This window comes from Rhipicephalus microplus, chromosome 9 (assembly GCF_043290135.1).
Source record: "Rhipicephalus microplus isolate Deutch F79 chromosome 9, USDA_Rmic, whole genome shotgun sequence".
Lineage (NCBI taxonomy): Eukaryota > Metazoa > Arthropoda > Arachnida > Ixodida > Ixodidae > Rhipicephalus > Rhipicephalus microplus.
In genome coordinates this window covers 19,212,473-19,227,116 of record NC_134708.1, presented here as the reverse complement: position 1 = coordinate 19,227,116, position 14,644 = coordinate 19,212,473, and the positions used below count along the sequence as shown (strand labels likewise).

Here is a 14,644-nt window from a genome sequence, read left to right as displayed (position 1 = left end):
TACTTACGTCCTGCGCGTGATTATTATTATTATTATTGAAAAATACCTTACAGGCTCTATTACAGAGCATAGAGTAAGGGGGGTACATATAGGAAAGAATGCTAGTGGGTGATACTTCTGTCACAATACAAAGCAGCTACAAAGCAAAGCAACTACAGAGCAACTAATAACTAATAACTAATAAAAATACAAAGCAAGTAATAACATTGGAACTAATAACAGTGGTTGCACAAATGACAAAGAGGGGCTTCAAGCAACAACAAGAAAGATACTTCATGAAACTTAACTGAACAATCCGAAACAACCATGGCGATTCCGAAACATTGCTTAGAAAGTTTGTGGGTGAAGCACGATCACATGAAATAGATAAGCACACATTAAACTATGCGTCACTTGGTCAGGCTTACGTAATGCACCTATAGGTATCACCCAGAACATTACCCATAGGATATCGTGGTCGATCGGGTTTGTGCGGCGATTATGCACTGTAGTGCGCCACCTACGACACGATGTCACGGGACGTGACACACGTGACCTGTCTCCTGTTATCAGCCACAATGACGCCACCCAAGCACGTTGCCATGAATCCCTTGTATGCGCATCACCGGGAAACTTGTTTACAGGGCGTCCCATGCGACGTGCATCATCACGTGTGACAGGTGTGTCTCTTCTTATATGATTAACCAACGATGACATAAGCCTGGACGCAATAATGCTCCCGTGAGTGCCGAGTCTGCCTATCACCGGGCAACTGCAGCTTACAGCACGTCACATGTGACGTGTGTCACCACCTGTCACATACGTGGCATCTTACATTGTCAGCCAACGACGGCATCACCGTAGTTGCAACACCCCGCAAGCATATCTTCTCATAACATCACGTGATTGCGCATCGCTATAGGCAACAGGGCATCACGTGCAATTTGTCACCACGTGTCACAACACGTGGCGCGCCTCATAATGTCAACCAATGATGTCGTCACCGTGAATGCTGCAAGCGCCGTTCTAATGACATACTGTGTCTGCGCGTTGCCGGGAAATATAGATAGCGTCACATATCGTCGAATGATACATGTGTCGCCACATGTGTCTTGTCACGTGTCACAATGTGCGGAACATTTGACGCGTCTCACGTGATTACTCAACAGTGTCATCCCCTTTTGAACGTCACGGTTGCCACGACAACGCATCGCCTGGCGACGTGTTAGCGCTTGCGACACGAAACGTCAACCACCGTTACCGTCAGTCTGCATACGCTATAGGGAGTGGTAATCGTGACAGGTCACAGTCTTTGCATCGCTGAGTTGGCCTGACAACAGGTTCTCAAGCAGAATCGCGAGTTGGGTGAGTTGATGGGTGTTCATCGTGGACTATTTTACAGCGCAACGCGTTAGGTACGGACAGAAAAGGGACACTCAGCGCTGTGTCCCTTCTCTGTCCGTATCTAACCCGTCGCGCTGTAAAATATTCCACGATCAACAGATTCTCGCGGCACCAGCCAAAACGTAACAACGGGCGTGTTTTGGAAGCACGTGTTTGAGCCACCGCCGGTCGATTCTTACTTGTACCTCGTCTAGGCCCGTAGTCAGGGACATTTATCGAGTGCGTGTGTCTGTGGCAACTTCGACTTTTTTTTTTTTTTAGAAAAATGAAACACTTTCTTTCAGTAGTTGTTTCCTGAAAAACACCCTTCATCCTAATTTCGAGGGAGAGGGGGCAGCGCACCACCTCTCCCTCGCCTAGGATACAGGCCTGACACCGTCACTTGCAACGCATGTCGCAAGTGTCACCTTCTTCACATTCGACGCGTCTTTTATCGTTCGACAGCTTTGGAATGACGTACGTAGAGTAACCCCCGTATTCTAAAACGCCCCCTTCACTCAACGCTCCTTCATTTGAGAAAGCCAATGGGAGCGCCATCTCTAGGCAGGGCAAGTCACTGCATATCAGTGATTATTTGCTGCTACTCTTGAGTAGCGCAGCGTCATTTTCAGCCGAGCAGCGGCGCAGTGCTCAACTCTGTCAAGCGAAGGGTGAAAGTCTGAGTCGAGGAGCGTTTGTGAATACGGGGGGTAAGTGTCGCTTGGGTATACTAAACGCTATTTTCGTAACTCAACGTGGGCAGCTAGGAGGTTATAACGAACGACGCATGCATGAGTAGCGGCGATTAACAATTGCGCAAAGCGTCGCGATCACTATACTAAAGCTGCCTAACGTGAACAGCCTGTTAGGACGAGGAATTTCCCCGGCCTCCCTGCATTGCTGAGGCGTGCCAGAATACGTCACGCGTGACCATCGCATCCCAATGTTACTGCGACTACTAACGGTGTGAATGCCGTTGATCTGATGAAAAAATGGTCGAGGAATGTGATTCAAATTTTTCATGAAGCCCTTACGAAGATACGTAGAGCCCCGATATCGGTATCAGAATAATACACGGCTTCCATTATCGACCGGTTTTTACGTGAAATGATATCACGCTTTAAAAAATTCGAGGTTTTAGTTGTTCTGAAGTTCTGAAGAATAACAAACTCTCTTTTCATCCTGGACCATATCTACGCCCGTTATCAACTAGACTAACAAGACATCATCATCCCCAATCTTTAACTCCATATCATACAAGAACTAACACCTTCAAATTTTCTTTTTTTTCCTCGCACTATTAACGAATGGAACTCACTGCCATTATCATTGATTGATTCTGTTGAGTCAATTGACCTGATCGATTTCTCATAACCTAACATTGAAATTGAAACGTAAGCGTTTATTTTGTTTGTTTTTCGCCTTTTGAAATGCTGTGTTTTTGTTTTGCAATTTACCCCTCCTGCATGGACCCATGTGGGCCTGCACTATGTTGTAAATAAATAAAATAGATAAATAAAATATAGAAACGCTGTTCAAATAATTTGATCGTTCTTCGCTAAGCACTCGTTGCTATCGGCACATCACAGTTTCTTGCTGCTTCGCCTAAGTTACACGACGTTTTAAACCCGCGAATGCACGCCAGCACACTTTGGCCAGACCTTGAGGAGTTCGCGGTCGTTAAACCCATCCCGTTGCGCTACAAGGATGATACTACAGGATGATACTACAGGATGATACTACAAGGATGATACTACAAAGAAACAAACAGAGACGGAATCGACAGAAGGAGGGGCCGCAGCGCAGACGATATTTACGGCTTTCTAAAACGCAAGGACGCCGTCTGCCCCAAAAAGAAAAATTCCAGACGACACAGCGGAAGATCAAAAAAAAAAAAAGTTCAACCGTATAAAAACATTGCCTGGACCTTTCAGAAGGTATAAACCTCGCGTTTTCTTCGTTTTGTGACGCGTACATGCGGGTGGCACATTAAGAATTCAGGACCGCTTTTCTGACTGCATACGTGCCGCGTCTCGGGAAGCGTCTCTACTATACGGGGCGAAGTCGAATGTATTCAAGACGACGAGCGCACATGCAGCCCCAGCTTCTCGAGTGTTTGTTTCAGTTAGCCAAACACGACACGCGTGCGAGATGGACCGCGCCAGCACAAACCACCGGGGCCATGCGGCTATAGCCTAACACAGCAGCAGTATAGACAAGCAGTAGCGCGGAACTTGTTAGACTAGTGGATGCTTCCTGTATAATAGCGTGACTAAACGGGTAGAGAAAAAATACAGAACGAACAAACGACCGACTGTTTCTCAATGCACGTTGGTAACCAACACCGCCTAAAGCAACATCACTTGTGTGTGTGTGCGTGGCAGGGGGGGTTCCAGCGTGTGTTGTCTTCATACGTGAGTGGAATGGTGGTGACGACGGTGGTCTGGCATTCAAGGAACAGGGGGGTCATTCTTTTACAGACACACGGCGTCAGTCGAATCAGAGCGTTCCGATTGGCATAGGCATTGGCGTCACGTGACGGGTGTGCCACGCGCGATGTGGCTGCATGCGGTCGTTATCTAAACGGCAGTGTACCCATAGCTATTCTGCACGCCACTGAAATGTCGAGATGTAGGGATAACGTTCCAGGTCATCCTTCTCAACTTAGAACTGTTGGTTCAATAAGAAAATGCAAGCCAGGGCGTAAGAGGTATACTGTAGCGCAAGGGCACAGTCAGGGAAGACAAACTACGTACACGAAGCCGGCGCTGTGTGTCGGGCTGTAGCTGTCTGTCTTGTGCGTCGTTGTATGCCTTTGAGCTTACAATATGTGGAAGCAAAGGTCAACCATACATGCATCGCTGTTCTGGTATACAGTGATACCTCAAGATCCCTCTGTTGATTCGACTTTTCTTAGAACTACGTACATAGATAAGAGAAATGTGGTCACTGTTTACAGTGCAGTGCAAGGGCACAAACAGAGAAGACAAGACCGGAGATGCTTCTGGCACAGCCTGCAGTTTCAAAAGTTCAGGTTGTTTGTCTTCTCGGTCGTTACGCCCTGTTGGGACACCACGTGTGCGAACGCTGTAGCAACTCGAAGAGGAAAGGGATCGACAGCTTATATTTGCGATGCTGCTATGCATAGAGGCCGCCTATCCATCCTCCTCACACATCGTTTCCTTAGACAAATTTCAAAGTCGTTTAAAGCCGACAACGCTATTTATGCCACGGAAGTGACCGGACCAGACTTCCTTCCATGCAACGATAACGAACCTGTGCGACTTATGAAACCACCTGCAGAAGCTGAAAGAACGACAAACCCAGCATCAAAGAACCTGCACATCAAGGTTGGGTTCTTCGTTCTTTGAAGCCACGCACCAACTTGGCCCCAGTACACAAGACTGCCCCCTCACAGTAGATGATCGTGAGGTGTACTGGTTATATCCTGGGCTTACGGAACGCACTGCACATAACTGCACGGTATACAGGAACTGAAATGAATTGGCACTGACAGCTCACCGAAGCGGGGGCAATCGCTGCGGCCCACGCTGTATGCGTGCATACTAATCACCCGAACAGGATCGTCCGACGGTATCGCGTGCCCAAATTTCGCGCTCCCGCGCTCCTCCATACCTCGCAACACAGTGTGGGAATTCAAAACGAGCGGAATCGGAGTAGAACTGACAGCCTCCGACACTGCTTAGCTGTCGTGCTTCGTACCACAATACCTGAACTGATCACTCGTACAGGACATCATTCGAAGGTGTCTTGTGCTCAAAGTCTATGCTCGTGCACTCTACAGTACATAACATAGTGTGACGGAATGCGAATGGAATTGACAGTTTCTGCACACTACGTATAATCGCTGTGCCTCGTGTACCATCCGCCTGTAGTACCCCATGCTCGGATGTCCACAAAGGTTACATCTCGGGCTCTCTGAGTGCATCGCTAATCATCAGTGCACGGAATAGGAATGGAAATGAATTAGAATTGACAGAGCCCCCGAAGCGGGAGTATTAGGGCCGTTCTACGCGCTTCTGGCCTTTACACGCTCCACCCGCACAGCCGCAACGCACGTGCCGGGACCCCTGCCGCACGCTAGCGGGGGACAAATAAGCCAATTGGCGACGCTGAGGAGGGTGAAAGAGCGTCGGCAATTGGATTATTTGTTTCCCGCTTTCGTGAGGCTGGGGTGCCAGCACGTACGTTGCGGCTGTGCGGGAAGTGCGTGGAACGGCTCTTCCCGCACAGCCGCAATGCACGTGCCGAGACCTCTACCACACGCAATCGGGGGATAAATAAGCCAATTGGCGACGCTCTTTCGCCCTCCGCTGTGGTTTACATGTGCACTGACCGCCTGTAGGAGATCGTCCTCGGGTCTCCTGGACAAGCCCCTCTGGTGTCCCGCGGCCGGGTGCAGCTGGTGGTACTGCTGCGGTCCGGCGAGACTGTTGAGGTGGTGCGACGCGTACGGGTCGTGGAAGTCGAGCTGCTGCTGCGTCGGCGTCGGCAGGTTGTACGGGGGCGGGAAGTAGGGCGGCTGGAAGTCAGCCGACGAGGGCGTCAGCCGCGGCGGCGGAGGGGGTCCGCCGGCGAACGAGCCGGCGGCACCGGAGCCCAGGGCTCCCGGCGTGCTCGGGTTCGGCGAGCTGAGGCTCGTGATGGGGCCCAGGGCGGCCGCGGCGGCCGCTGCGGCGGCAGCGTGGCCGCTCACCAGGTCGCGCCGGTCCTGCAACAACGCACACAGAGAGCGACGTGTGAGACGAATGTGAACATTGTATTTCACTACGACACGGAATGAATGATCAGCTTATTTACATAAAAAGAAAGCGCTGCTAAAAAGTAATGTTATTCCAGAACACTGCTGGTTCTGGGCGTGTGCAAACTAAATACAAAAGTTTAAACTAGTGTTGCGCGAATAGTGAAACGTATAAGCGAATCGAATACGAATCTTGTAGTGTTCACACCAAATTGAACACTAATCGAACACCTTTCGAATAGCAAGGCAACCCACCATATTCAAGACAGGCTTAGAACAGTAAAACTTTTTTTTTCGAACAAATGTTCTCAATCCTTAACTAAGCGTTACTGTACAATATTTCCGGGTAGTATACCACAATTGCGTAAATTAAGGTAATCGATCTATGCAGCCTAGTTATTCCAAATAGTCGAATATTGACAGGCAACCTAGTGTGAACGCAGCTCTGGTTAGCAGGATAATAAAAATTGTTGGGGTGTGATGTCCCGAAACAACCACACGATTACGAGAGACGCCATGCTAGAGGGCTCCGCGAATTTCGACTACGTGGGGCTTCTATAACGCGCACCTAAATCTAAGCATACGGGCCACAAGCATTTTCGTCTGCATAGAGAATGCGGCCACCACGGTCGGTATACGATCCAACGACCTCCAGGTCAGCAGTCGAGTGCCTTAACCGCTGCTAGACCACCACGGCGGGTCAGGTTAGTAGGATAACCTCATGTTGCGGTTACATTGCTATTGTCGCAATACTAATGAACTAAAAGTGAATACGTCAGAGGTAATAACCAGGCCACGAAGGATCCACCACAAGAAAGAAAATGCCCAGATACAGCACTCTATGGTGGATCCTTTGGTGCACTCTTGGTGGATTCAATACAGCCTTCTTGGTAGATCCTATGGTGGATCCTGGTGGATCCTTCATGCATTCTTTCATCATATTTAGTTATGTACCAACTCGTCTAAGGATTCGTTCGAGCGGCATGTGCTTGGTGTCACTTGTATGGAGACCACGTCGTTAAAATTTGATGCGAGGTATTTTACACACCACTGGAGCTGTAACGTCCTCGTGCGTTCATATGCATAGGCACTCTTTTCAGCGAAGTGTGCAGAAAACGCCCTTACAGAAGGGTTTTTTCCTGCAGAGCGCTACGGTTTTTTCCCGTGGACACAAGTGTCATAGACGGGGAATCAAAGCACTGCCCGTGTTCTGCACATTGTCAGCGAACGTTGAAGAACACCAGGTGGTCTTAATTGCCGGAGCCCTCCGGTAATTTAGGGAGACCGTATGTATACAGGGCCTCCCTCATAATCTTATCGCGATTTTGGGGCTAAACCCCGAATACTGTTATTATTATCAAAGTTTAGTATTCCGGGCGATGTATTCTAACACCTTTTCTCCTCAAAGTCCTCATAAACCGCTGTTATACCTGTATTTGCATCAGTAACGACTACCGTACTCTCACCACAGAGAGACTGACATGAGACTTCCTTGAAACGATTTTTTACAGATAAGCGTGACGGGAACAGCCATGCATCAGCCCCTCTTCGCACGTCCAGTATAGAAGCAAGCTAGGGTCATCCTGCGCCGAGTGACCGCTCTTCTTTAGATTGGCGGCGCGAACGAGATGGGGTCGATATACCCGGTGAGAAGGGAGGCGGCAACCGTTCTCGCGGTCGCTGCACCACGCCCTGGACGCCGCCACGCCAGGCGCGATCCGTCTCTTTCCATTGCGATGCCGCCACAGAAGCCACAGGAGAAGAACACAGCGGTCTCCGGCGGTGGACAGCTCTTCCGGGCCGCGAGGATCGAGTGATGCCCTGAACGAGCTTCCGTTCTCGGCTGCACAGAACCGCGCCCGTTCGTACATCGGTGGGAACGCGGCGCCGGCTACCGCGGCGCCACCAGGCGGTGTCACAACCTGTTATGCAGACTTGACGCCTAACCTAACAACGTTGTGATGACCAAACAAGTTTCGGTTTTGAAGCTCTATTCGTAGAAAGAACTCGCGAATCTCATTATTTCATAAAACCTATCACCACAATCCTTTCCTTCGCTCGCTTTGGATTCAGCCGGCATCGTACCATTCCGCTCACCACGATCACGTGTACAAGGTCAGCGTACCTCGTCACAAAACCTTAGCATGTTCGCAATCATTCCTCCCTAAAACGTCAATAGACTGGAATAACCTACCTGCATCATTAGTGAGCATCACCGACCCCACTCGATTTAGGAATGCACTAATAAACTCAGAATCGTGAACTGTACTAATCGCGTAAGTGTTATTGACTGTTTGGTGTATTCTTTGTGGTTCTGGTTCAGTTGTTTTTTTTTAAATAAAGTGTACTCCTTGCATGCAAAACTTCATCATTATATTTATCTTCATGTTAAATGTATTTACATAATCCCGTAGTTATTTTGTTGTTCATCTGTATTTCCGCCCCTCCCCTCTATAATGTAAAAATGTACCCTGAGGGTTTTACAAATAAATAAATAAATAAATAAATAAATAAATAAATAAATAAATAAATAAATAAATTAGGAGGGCTACTTTCAGTTTCGGCTGTTGAGGGTCAGTTCGTAAGGAAGAAAATTGTACAATTTAATGAATTACACAACGAATACACTATTACTGTCCCGACATCAGCCATAAGGAATTGGGTAGAAGAACTGCAAAAGGGTCGTTGGTGGGAAAGTTGGTAATTCACATCCATTCAACGAACTGGGAGCACGGGAACTGTGACGATGGACGAAGAACGACACAACGAGAGGGCTCGTGTTGTGTCACTCTTCCTTCTCCAGTCGTTTGATCTCCACTCTCAGTTGAACGAATAAGAGAGACCACTTTTTCTTTAGAAGCAAATTAATTGAAAGTACACAATTCTCTTATTCAGGGAAAAGCCTTATACGACTCGTAATGGCGAATAAAACATGCCTTGATTGAAAAGACAGAATCGGATAGGTGAAGCAAAAAAAAAAAAAAGCCACGTGACACCGGAGCGACTGCATCGAGATGCGACCGCCGCGGCTGGAATCAAACCGGTGACCTTCGGGCGAGCAGCCCGGAACAATTACCACTGAACCATCGAACCCTCAGTGTTACCCCTTGCTAGTAAAACATACGTGAATCGTCGACATAATCACACTTTGTGAAACACACAGTCGCATCCACTCACAGAAAGACCGTGGATCGAATAGGCACAAGTGCATTGTTCGTACAAAGACTGCTGGCCCTTAAAAAAAAAAATAGCCCTTACAAACGAAAACCATCATGAACTCGGCACACGCTCTTGCAAAACACACAAACAAACAAAAAAAAAAGCCGCCACGGCGATTCCCATAAAGCAAGTGAAGACATTGCTAGTATATCTCGCATTGTTTCGTGGTTTGCGACCTTCACGTTACAAAAGAAAAATGAGAAGTCAAAAATGACATTTTAGTGCTCATTTGAGAGCAATTAATAAGTTTACAGGTCCCAAAAAGAATGCGGCGATTGTTACGCGCGCGCGTTCTCCCATAAACCCGCTGAAAGACGCGAAAAAAAAAAAGCACACAGGCGGGACGTCCCGTTTAAGAACGCACATACGAAACTCAGAAAGTACCACATCCCACGATCTCTTCACCCGCCATCCCGTCCACAATAGAAGCAGAGTCGTGCAAAAGCATTTAGTGGGAAAAGTAGAAAAATGTAAACACACACACACACACACACTCTCTTTCTCGGGTGATGGTAAGAAAACACGAGGAGGAAAGACAATGGACCAGCCATTCTCCGCGTGATTCTAACGGGCCGCGATTGAACGAAATGAGCGTTTTTTTCCCCCGCACCACGAGGAACAACAACAAAAAAAAAATATACGCCCTAGAATGACGGGATGACAGCCGCAAGTCTTCTGTACGCTTACGCCATCTCACGTTCCGAACTGCACTTTGCTTACGGTGTGCACGCGAGACATAATAATAAAATTGTCTACCACTTGCCGTCGTGTGTGTAGGCCCCACCTGACCCAGTCACGCGTTGGTCAACCTCCTCCCCCTTTTCCACCCTCCCCAACAAACCCTCTTCTACGTAAACCATGTTTAAGGGGAAGTCCGAAACGTTTCCTCTCTCTCAGTTATTTTTTTTTTCTGATGCTGTTAAAAATGTGATGTGTTCGTCCCAGTTGGTGAGCGATTCAGTGCCCTCTTTCTCTCTTACGCCAATATTTGCCAAAACGAAAGCTCACATGAACAGTTTACGATAACAGAACGGAACTCTCTACCTGTTTACGTCATACAATCAAAGAACTTTAAAAAAAGAATTTGAAAACCGTTTATCTTAAAATTGAGTATAGATACGAGCACTGTTTAAACTTTTCTCGCAATCATGTCGTGAATAACAGGTGCCTGTAGTGTGCTGCTATTGTCTTAAGAGTTTTTTTTTTTTGTTTTCGTAGTTTGTCACCTGTGTAAATTGTTTTGCGAAGCAAGTGTCTTGAACTACTCGCTTTTCATCTTGCACTTCTTCTTAGTATTTTGTGAATGCTTTGTTATTGTAATATTGTATTTGCCCCTCCTGCATGGGCCAGCATATTGGCCTGCAGTATCGATAAAAAATAATAATAAATAATAAGAATAATTACATCTTTCTTTTCGCCCATTTATTCTTTTATGCCGAGTGCAGGGAAGCGAATTGTATGTGCGCATGCTTAACCTCCATGCCTTTACCACACTTCTCTCACTCTGTTGTCTTTTTCTTTTCGTATTTTTTCCCTGGCATCGTCATGCAAACATTGCTCGATTTTCATAGGAGTATTCACCTGACGAAAAAAAAAAAGAAGACAAAGGAGAGAATAGAAAAAAGAACAACACAAATGCCACTGTAATTCATGGTTGTCTTTTTTTCCCCCTTTCTTTTGTCAGGGCTGTGGGAAGTGCTTGGGAAAGAAAGGCGTGCGCTAACACGCACAAGTCTAGAGTTTAAAAGAGCTAGCGAACAAAGAACGCTTATAAATATCGCGCGGCAGTTAGGAACGAAGGGATCTCACGAAAGGCGGTTGTACAAAGTCTGAAAACAATAGATCTAAGGTTCGAAAAGAAAAACACACACACACGCGCACAGTTGAACAACTAATTGACAAAGGAGCAATAAGTACCAAGGAAATTACACAAAAGGCGGTCGGGTCCAGGGAGGCCTGGAACGTCGTTTAACAAAACGCCAACTGCTCCCCACATTCTGTGCATATAAGCCACGCTTGATTGAAAGCAGGCCAAATGCAACGCAGAGCACAGCATAACCTGGAATTCAATGCGGCACGCTCTAGAGCCCACCCTAGAGTAAAGTCATGATTTACATATTTCAGAGAAATTACTAGTCTGACCACTGACCGAGATTAGGTAGACAAATAGTATGTCCTTCGGGAGGAAAGCAGAACGTTATAATAGTTAAGCCTATAGTGAGCGGTAGTTTTGTATAATTTGCGTGTTTTCCTTATGCGTTAACAAGAGGGGAAAAAAGAGAAAATAAAGCAGATATAGCTTATGCATTAGTAACGTTGGGTCAGAACTAAATCAACCACACCGTGTCAGCCTTATCTTATAGTGGTTGGAAAGCTCCGGTTAAACTAGTACGGCAGCGTTAGTTTAGGTCTCTGTATACTATATAACTGAGGCGATCCGTATCTTTCGAATGGCAGACAGTGCGGTGGTCTTCAGTAGCTATGTAGAAATGCGGGTTGAACGAACATCGCTTGATCAAACTCCTCTAAATGAATCAACTTAAGAAGTAAGTACGGCTATCTTGCAATGCCGCGCGCCAGAGTGAGCATCAATCTGCAACGGCCAGCCCAACGAACCATTTACATGAAATTACTCCACATTGATCTGTTCATCGATTTTTTTTCTTTATGTCCAGCTTAAGGACAGCACCGAGATTGTTTGCGCGAACAATTACTTTCTTGTTATTAGAGATAATGATTTTAACCTTGGGGCGTGGCGTAGCTTACGATTCGTGACAATATTTTGCGAGGAAAAAATCGGAAGCGTTGAAAGTTTTGCGAAGCCCCGATATGGTGTTTTTTTTTTTTTCTGTTTTTATCAGACTAAGTCACGATTACGTGTCACGGATTCAAAACAATAATGCTTGTCTTAAGCGGAACAAACCTCTTTCGCGCGAAACAAACATACAAACATAACAGTGGCAAACAACCATTAAAGTAGCCAGGGTCTGGTAGCTCGGAAGGACTGATCGTCGTTTAAAAAAAAAAGCAAGAATAAAAAGAGGGAACGACTACCGATAACCTCCTAGCACCAACAGTTTCATCGAATAAAAAAATAAAAGAATACAAGAGAACGCAAAAAATTGAAGTATATATATTCGCATACTGAATTAGTATCTCTGTGCTGCTGAAGTTATTAAAAGGCAAACAATTATGTCCAGCCTAAATGTAGTTTCAGTTCTAGGTACTTTAGTCGAGGGTACGTCCGTTTAACTTTTCTTGCACAGACAGCGAAACCCTGGCAAATCACTTAAGAAAGAAAGAAAGAAAGAGAAAGAGAGAATAAACCAATAAATAAATAAATAAATAAAGAAATAAATATGCACAGCGCACATGGTGGGAGGCACACTACAGACTGCATGGTTTTCCGACAAACGCCTTTCTTTTCCTCTATTTTTTTTTTCGTGCAATGGCACGCCTCGTTGAATGTGTGTGGAAGACAGAACACGTCGGGCACGTGACACACTGACGTCGCTAGGAGGGTGAGGAGGATCTCACGTACCTCAGTAAACGCCAGAGAAGGAGGAGGAGGGGGGACGGGCCAACGCTGTAAATATTGGTCTGCCCGAGCCACTTCTAGCAGCTGTTGCCCTGCCCCCCTCCCCCTTTCAGGACAGATAATCTAGCATCTATTAAAGGGCCCCTCAACAGCATCTAAATAATAATAAAAATAAGGTGAGCACGTCATTCTATCCTGGCGTGTCTCGCCTTTTTGGCGCACTTCGTGATGCTAGAACAGCGATTCCCGTGATGGCTTATAAAGTACATACTCTCGATTGGTCCATTTGCGCTAAACACCGGATGCGAATTGTCTCCTGGAGTGCTTTGGCACGTGGCCGCTTAGCAGTTCTTCCAGGTCTCGCATGACTAACGTGTGCCATGAACTGATTTCACTTTACTTCGCGAGTCTCCGCCTGAGCGAGAACAGGCGTAGAGCGCAGGCGCGAAACCTATAAGGGTGTACTCGAAACCCACCACCTAATTCCCTAAACATTAATAGTAAGGAGCAGTGGAATGCTGCTATGTGCGGCTCGGCACCCGAGCTCCAGGACCAGATCTTGGATCGGGCCAAGAGGGTAGCGGAGACCTACGCTGGGTAGGCTCTCTGACACTCCACCACCGCAGCTTTCCCTGTTGGGTTAAATAAAGTTTTTCTCCTCCTCCTCTAACGGCTCAACGCTTGGTGCCGACATTGTACCACGTGCTTGTATGAAATAAGTCGCTAGAAGGAAATCTCGCCAGTATGAAAAGTAGCGAAGGCGAGGGAGAAACCATTCTCTCGTCTTTGCACGGTTGTGAGGGACTCTATTAGAAGGCTAAAGCCTCAGATACCCCTTCAAAAGCGAGAATGAACGATCGGCGTATCTCGGAGTCAACACGAGTGATGCGAAATACCGCCACGCGATGATGTCACATAGCGACATAACGTGTGATATCATGGTGAAATTAATCTGACGTCTCATGACGTCATCATCACATCAGATCGCCAATTGGTAAGAGGTGGGCCGATCACGGAGGCAATGTAAAGCCAGGTGAGGTTCAGAAAGCATAAAGTTTCCTAAAATTAACTAGAGGGGACTGTGGCGCTGCGATCGCTTAGCGACCACGGGAATGGTGGGTACTGCACGGATTTGCCTAGCATTCGTACCTGCGGATGGCGAATCGCACTTGCGGCTTCGTTTAATGCTGTGTTTCGGTTTTGTTTCAAAGAGAAAAATGAACCTTTCTGAACTTCATGGCCCGATTTGAAATGGTAAGCCTAAAAGATTAGGATAGTGAAGCGCACCGCTCAGAATTTGGTGATTTTTGTTTCGTAGGAAAACAACTTCAAGCAAAACGAGCACACGCGGAGCCAGAAGTACGAAGATTAGATAAATCCGTGTACCACCAATAATTCCCATGCTCGCTGAAGCGCCGTGTGTTGCAGCTCCTACAGACACCGGCGCCAGAGTTTCCTCTGGCGTATATTTAGGAAACTCTGGGGGCAAAAAGCTTACAATGCCTCCGATCTTTGAGGCAGCGAAAAAAACACGTTATAGGCGCAGAAAGCTTTCGTGGTGGGGTGGGATGGGGTGATGGAAGGAACATTAAATTGATTGAAAAAAGAAATAAGAAGACGGCTTTCCACTTCGTGTAGTTTAAGGGCGAATGCAGGAACAGCTCGCGAGCTTCATTCTCTCTCTCGCTCGCTCTTTGGCGGGAAATACAGAAAATCCTCCCCTGCCGCGCGAACGCTATCTTCAGAGCGATCCGAATCACGTC

At 46.9% G+C, this 14,644-nt stretch overlaps 1 protein-coding gene across 3 annotated transcripts in view; it reads right to left on the bottom strand.

Moving 5' to 3' along the window:
• Window positions 1-14,644, bottom strand: part of TfAP-2 (transcription factor AP-2) — a 315,358-nt gene that overhangs the window by 81,756 nt on the left and 218,958 nt on the right. For all 3 annotated transcript variants that reach the window (XM_075873236.1, XM_075873237.1, XM_037417106.2), the window contains exon 2: window positions 5,720-6,094. In XM_075873236.1, the coding sequence (XP_075729351.1) occupies window positions 5,720-6,094 (375 nt within the window). The remainder of the gene's footprint in view (window positions 1-5,719; window positions 6,095-14,644) is intronic.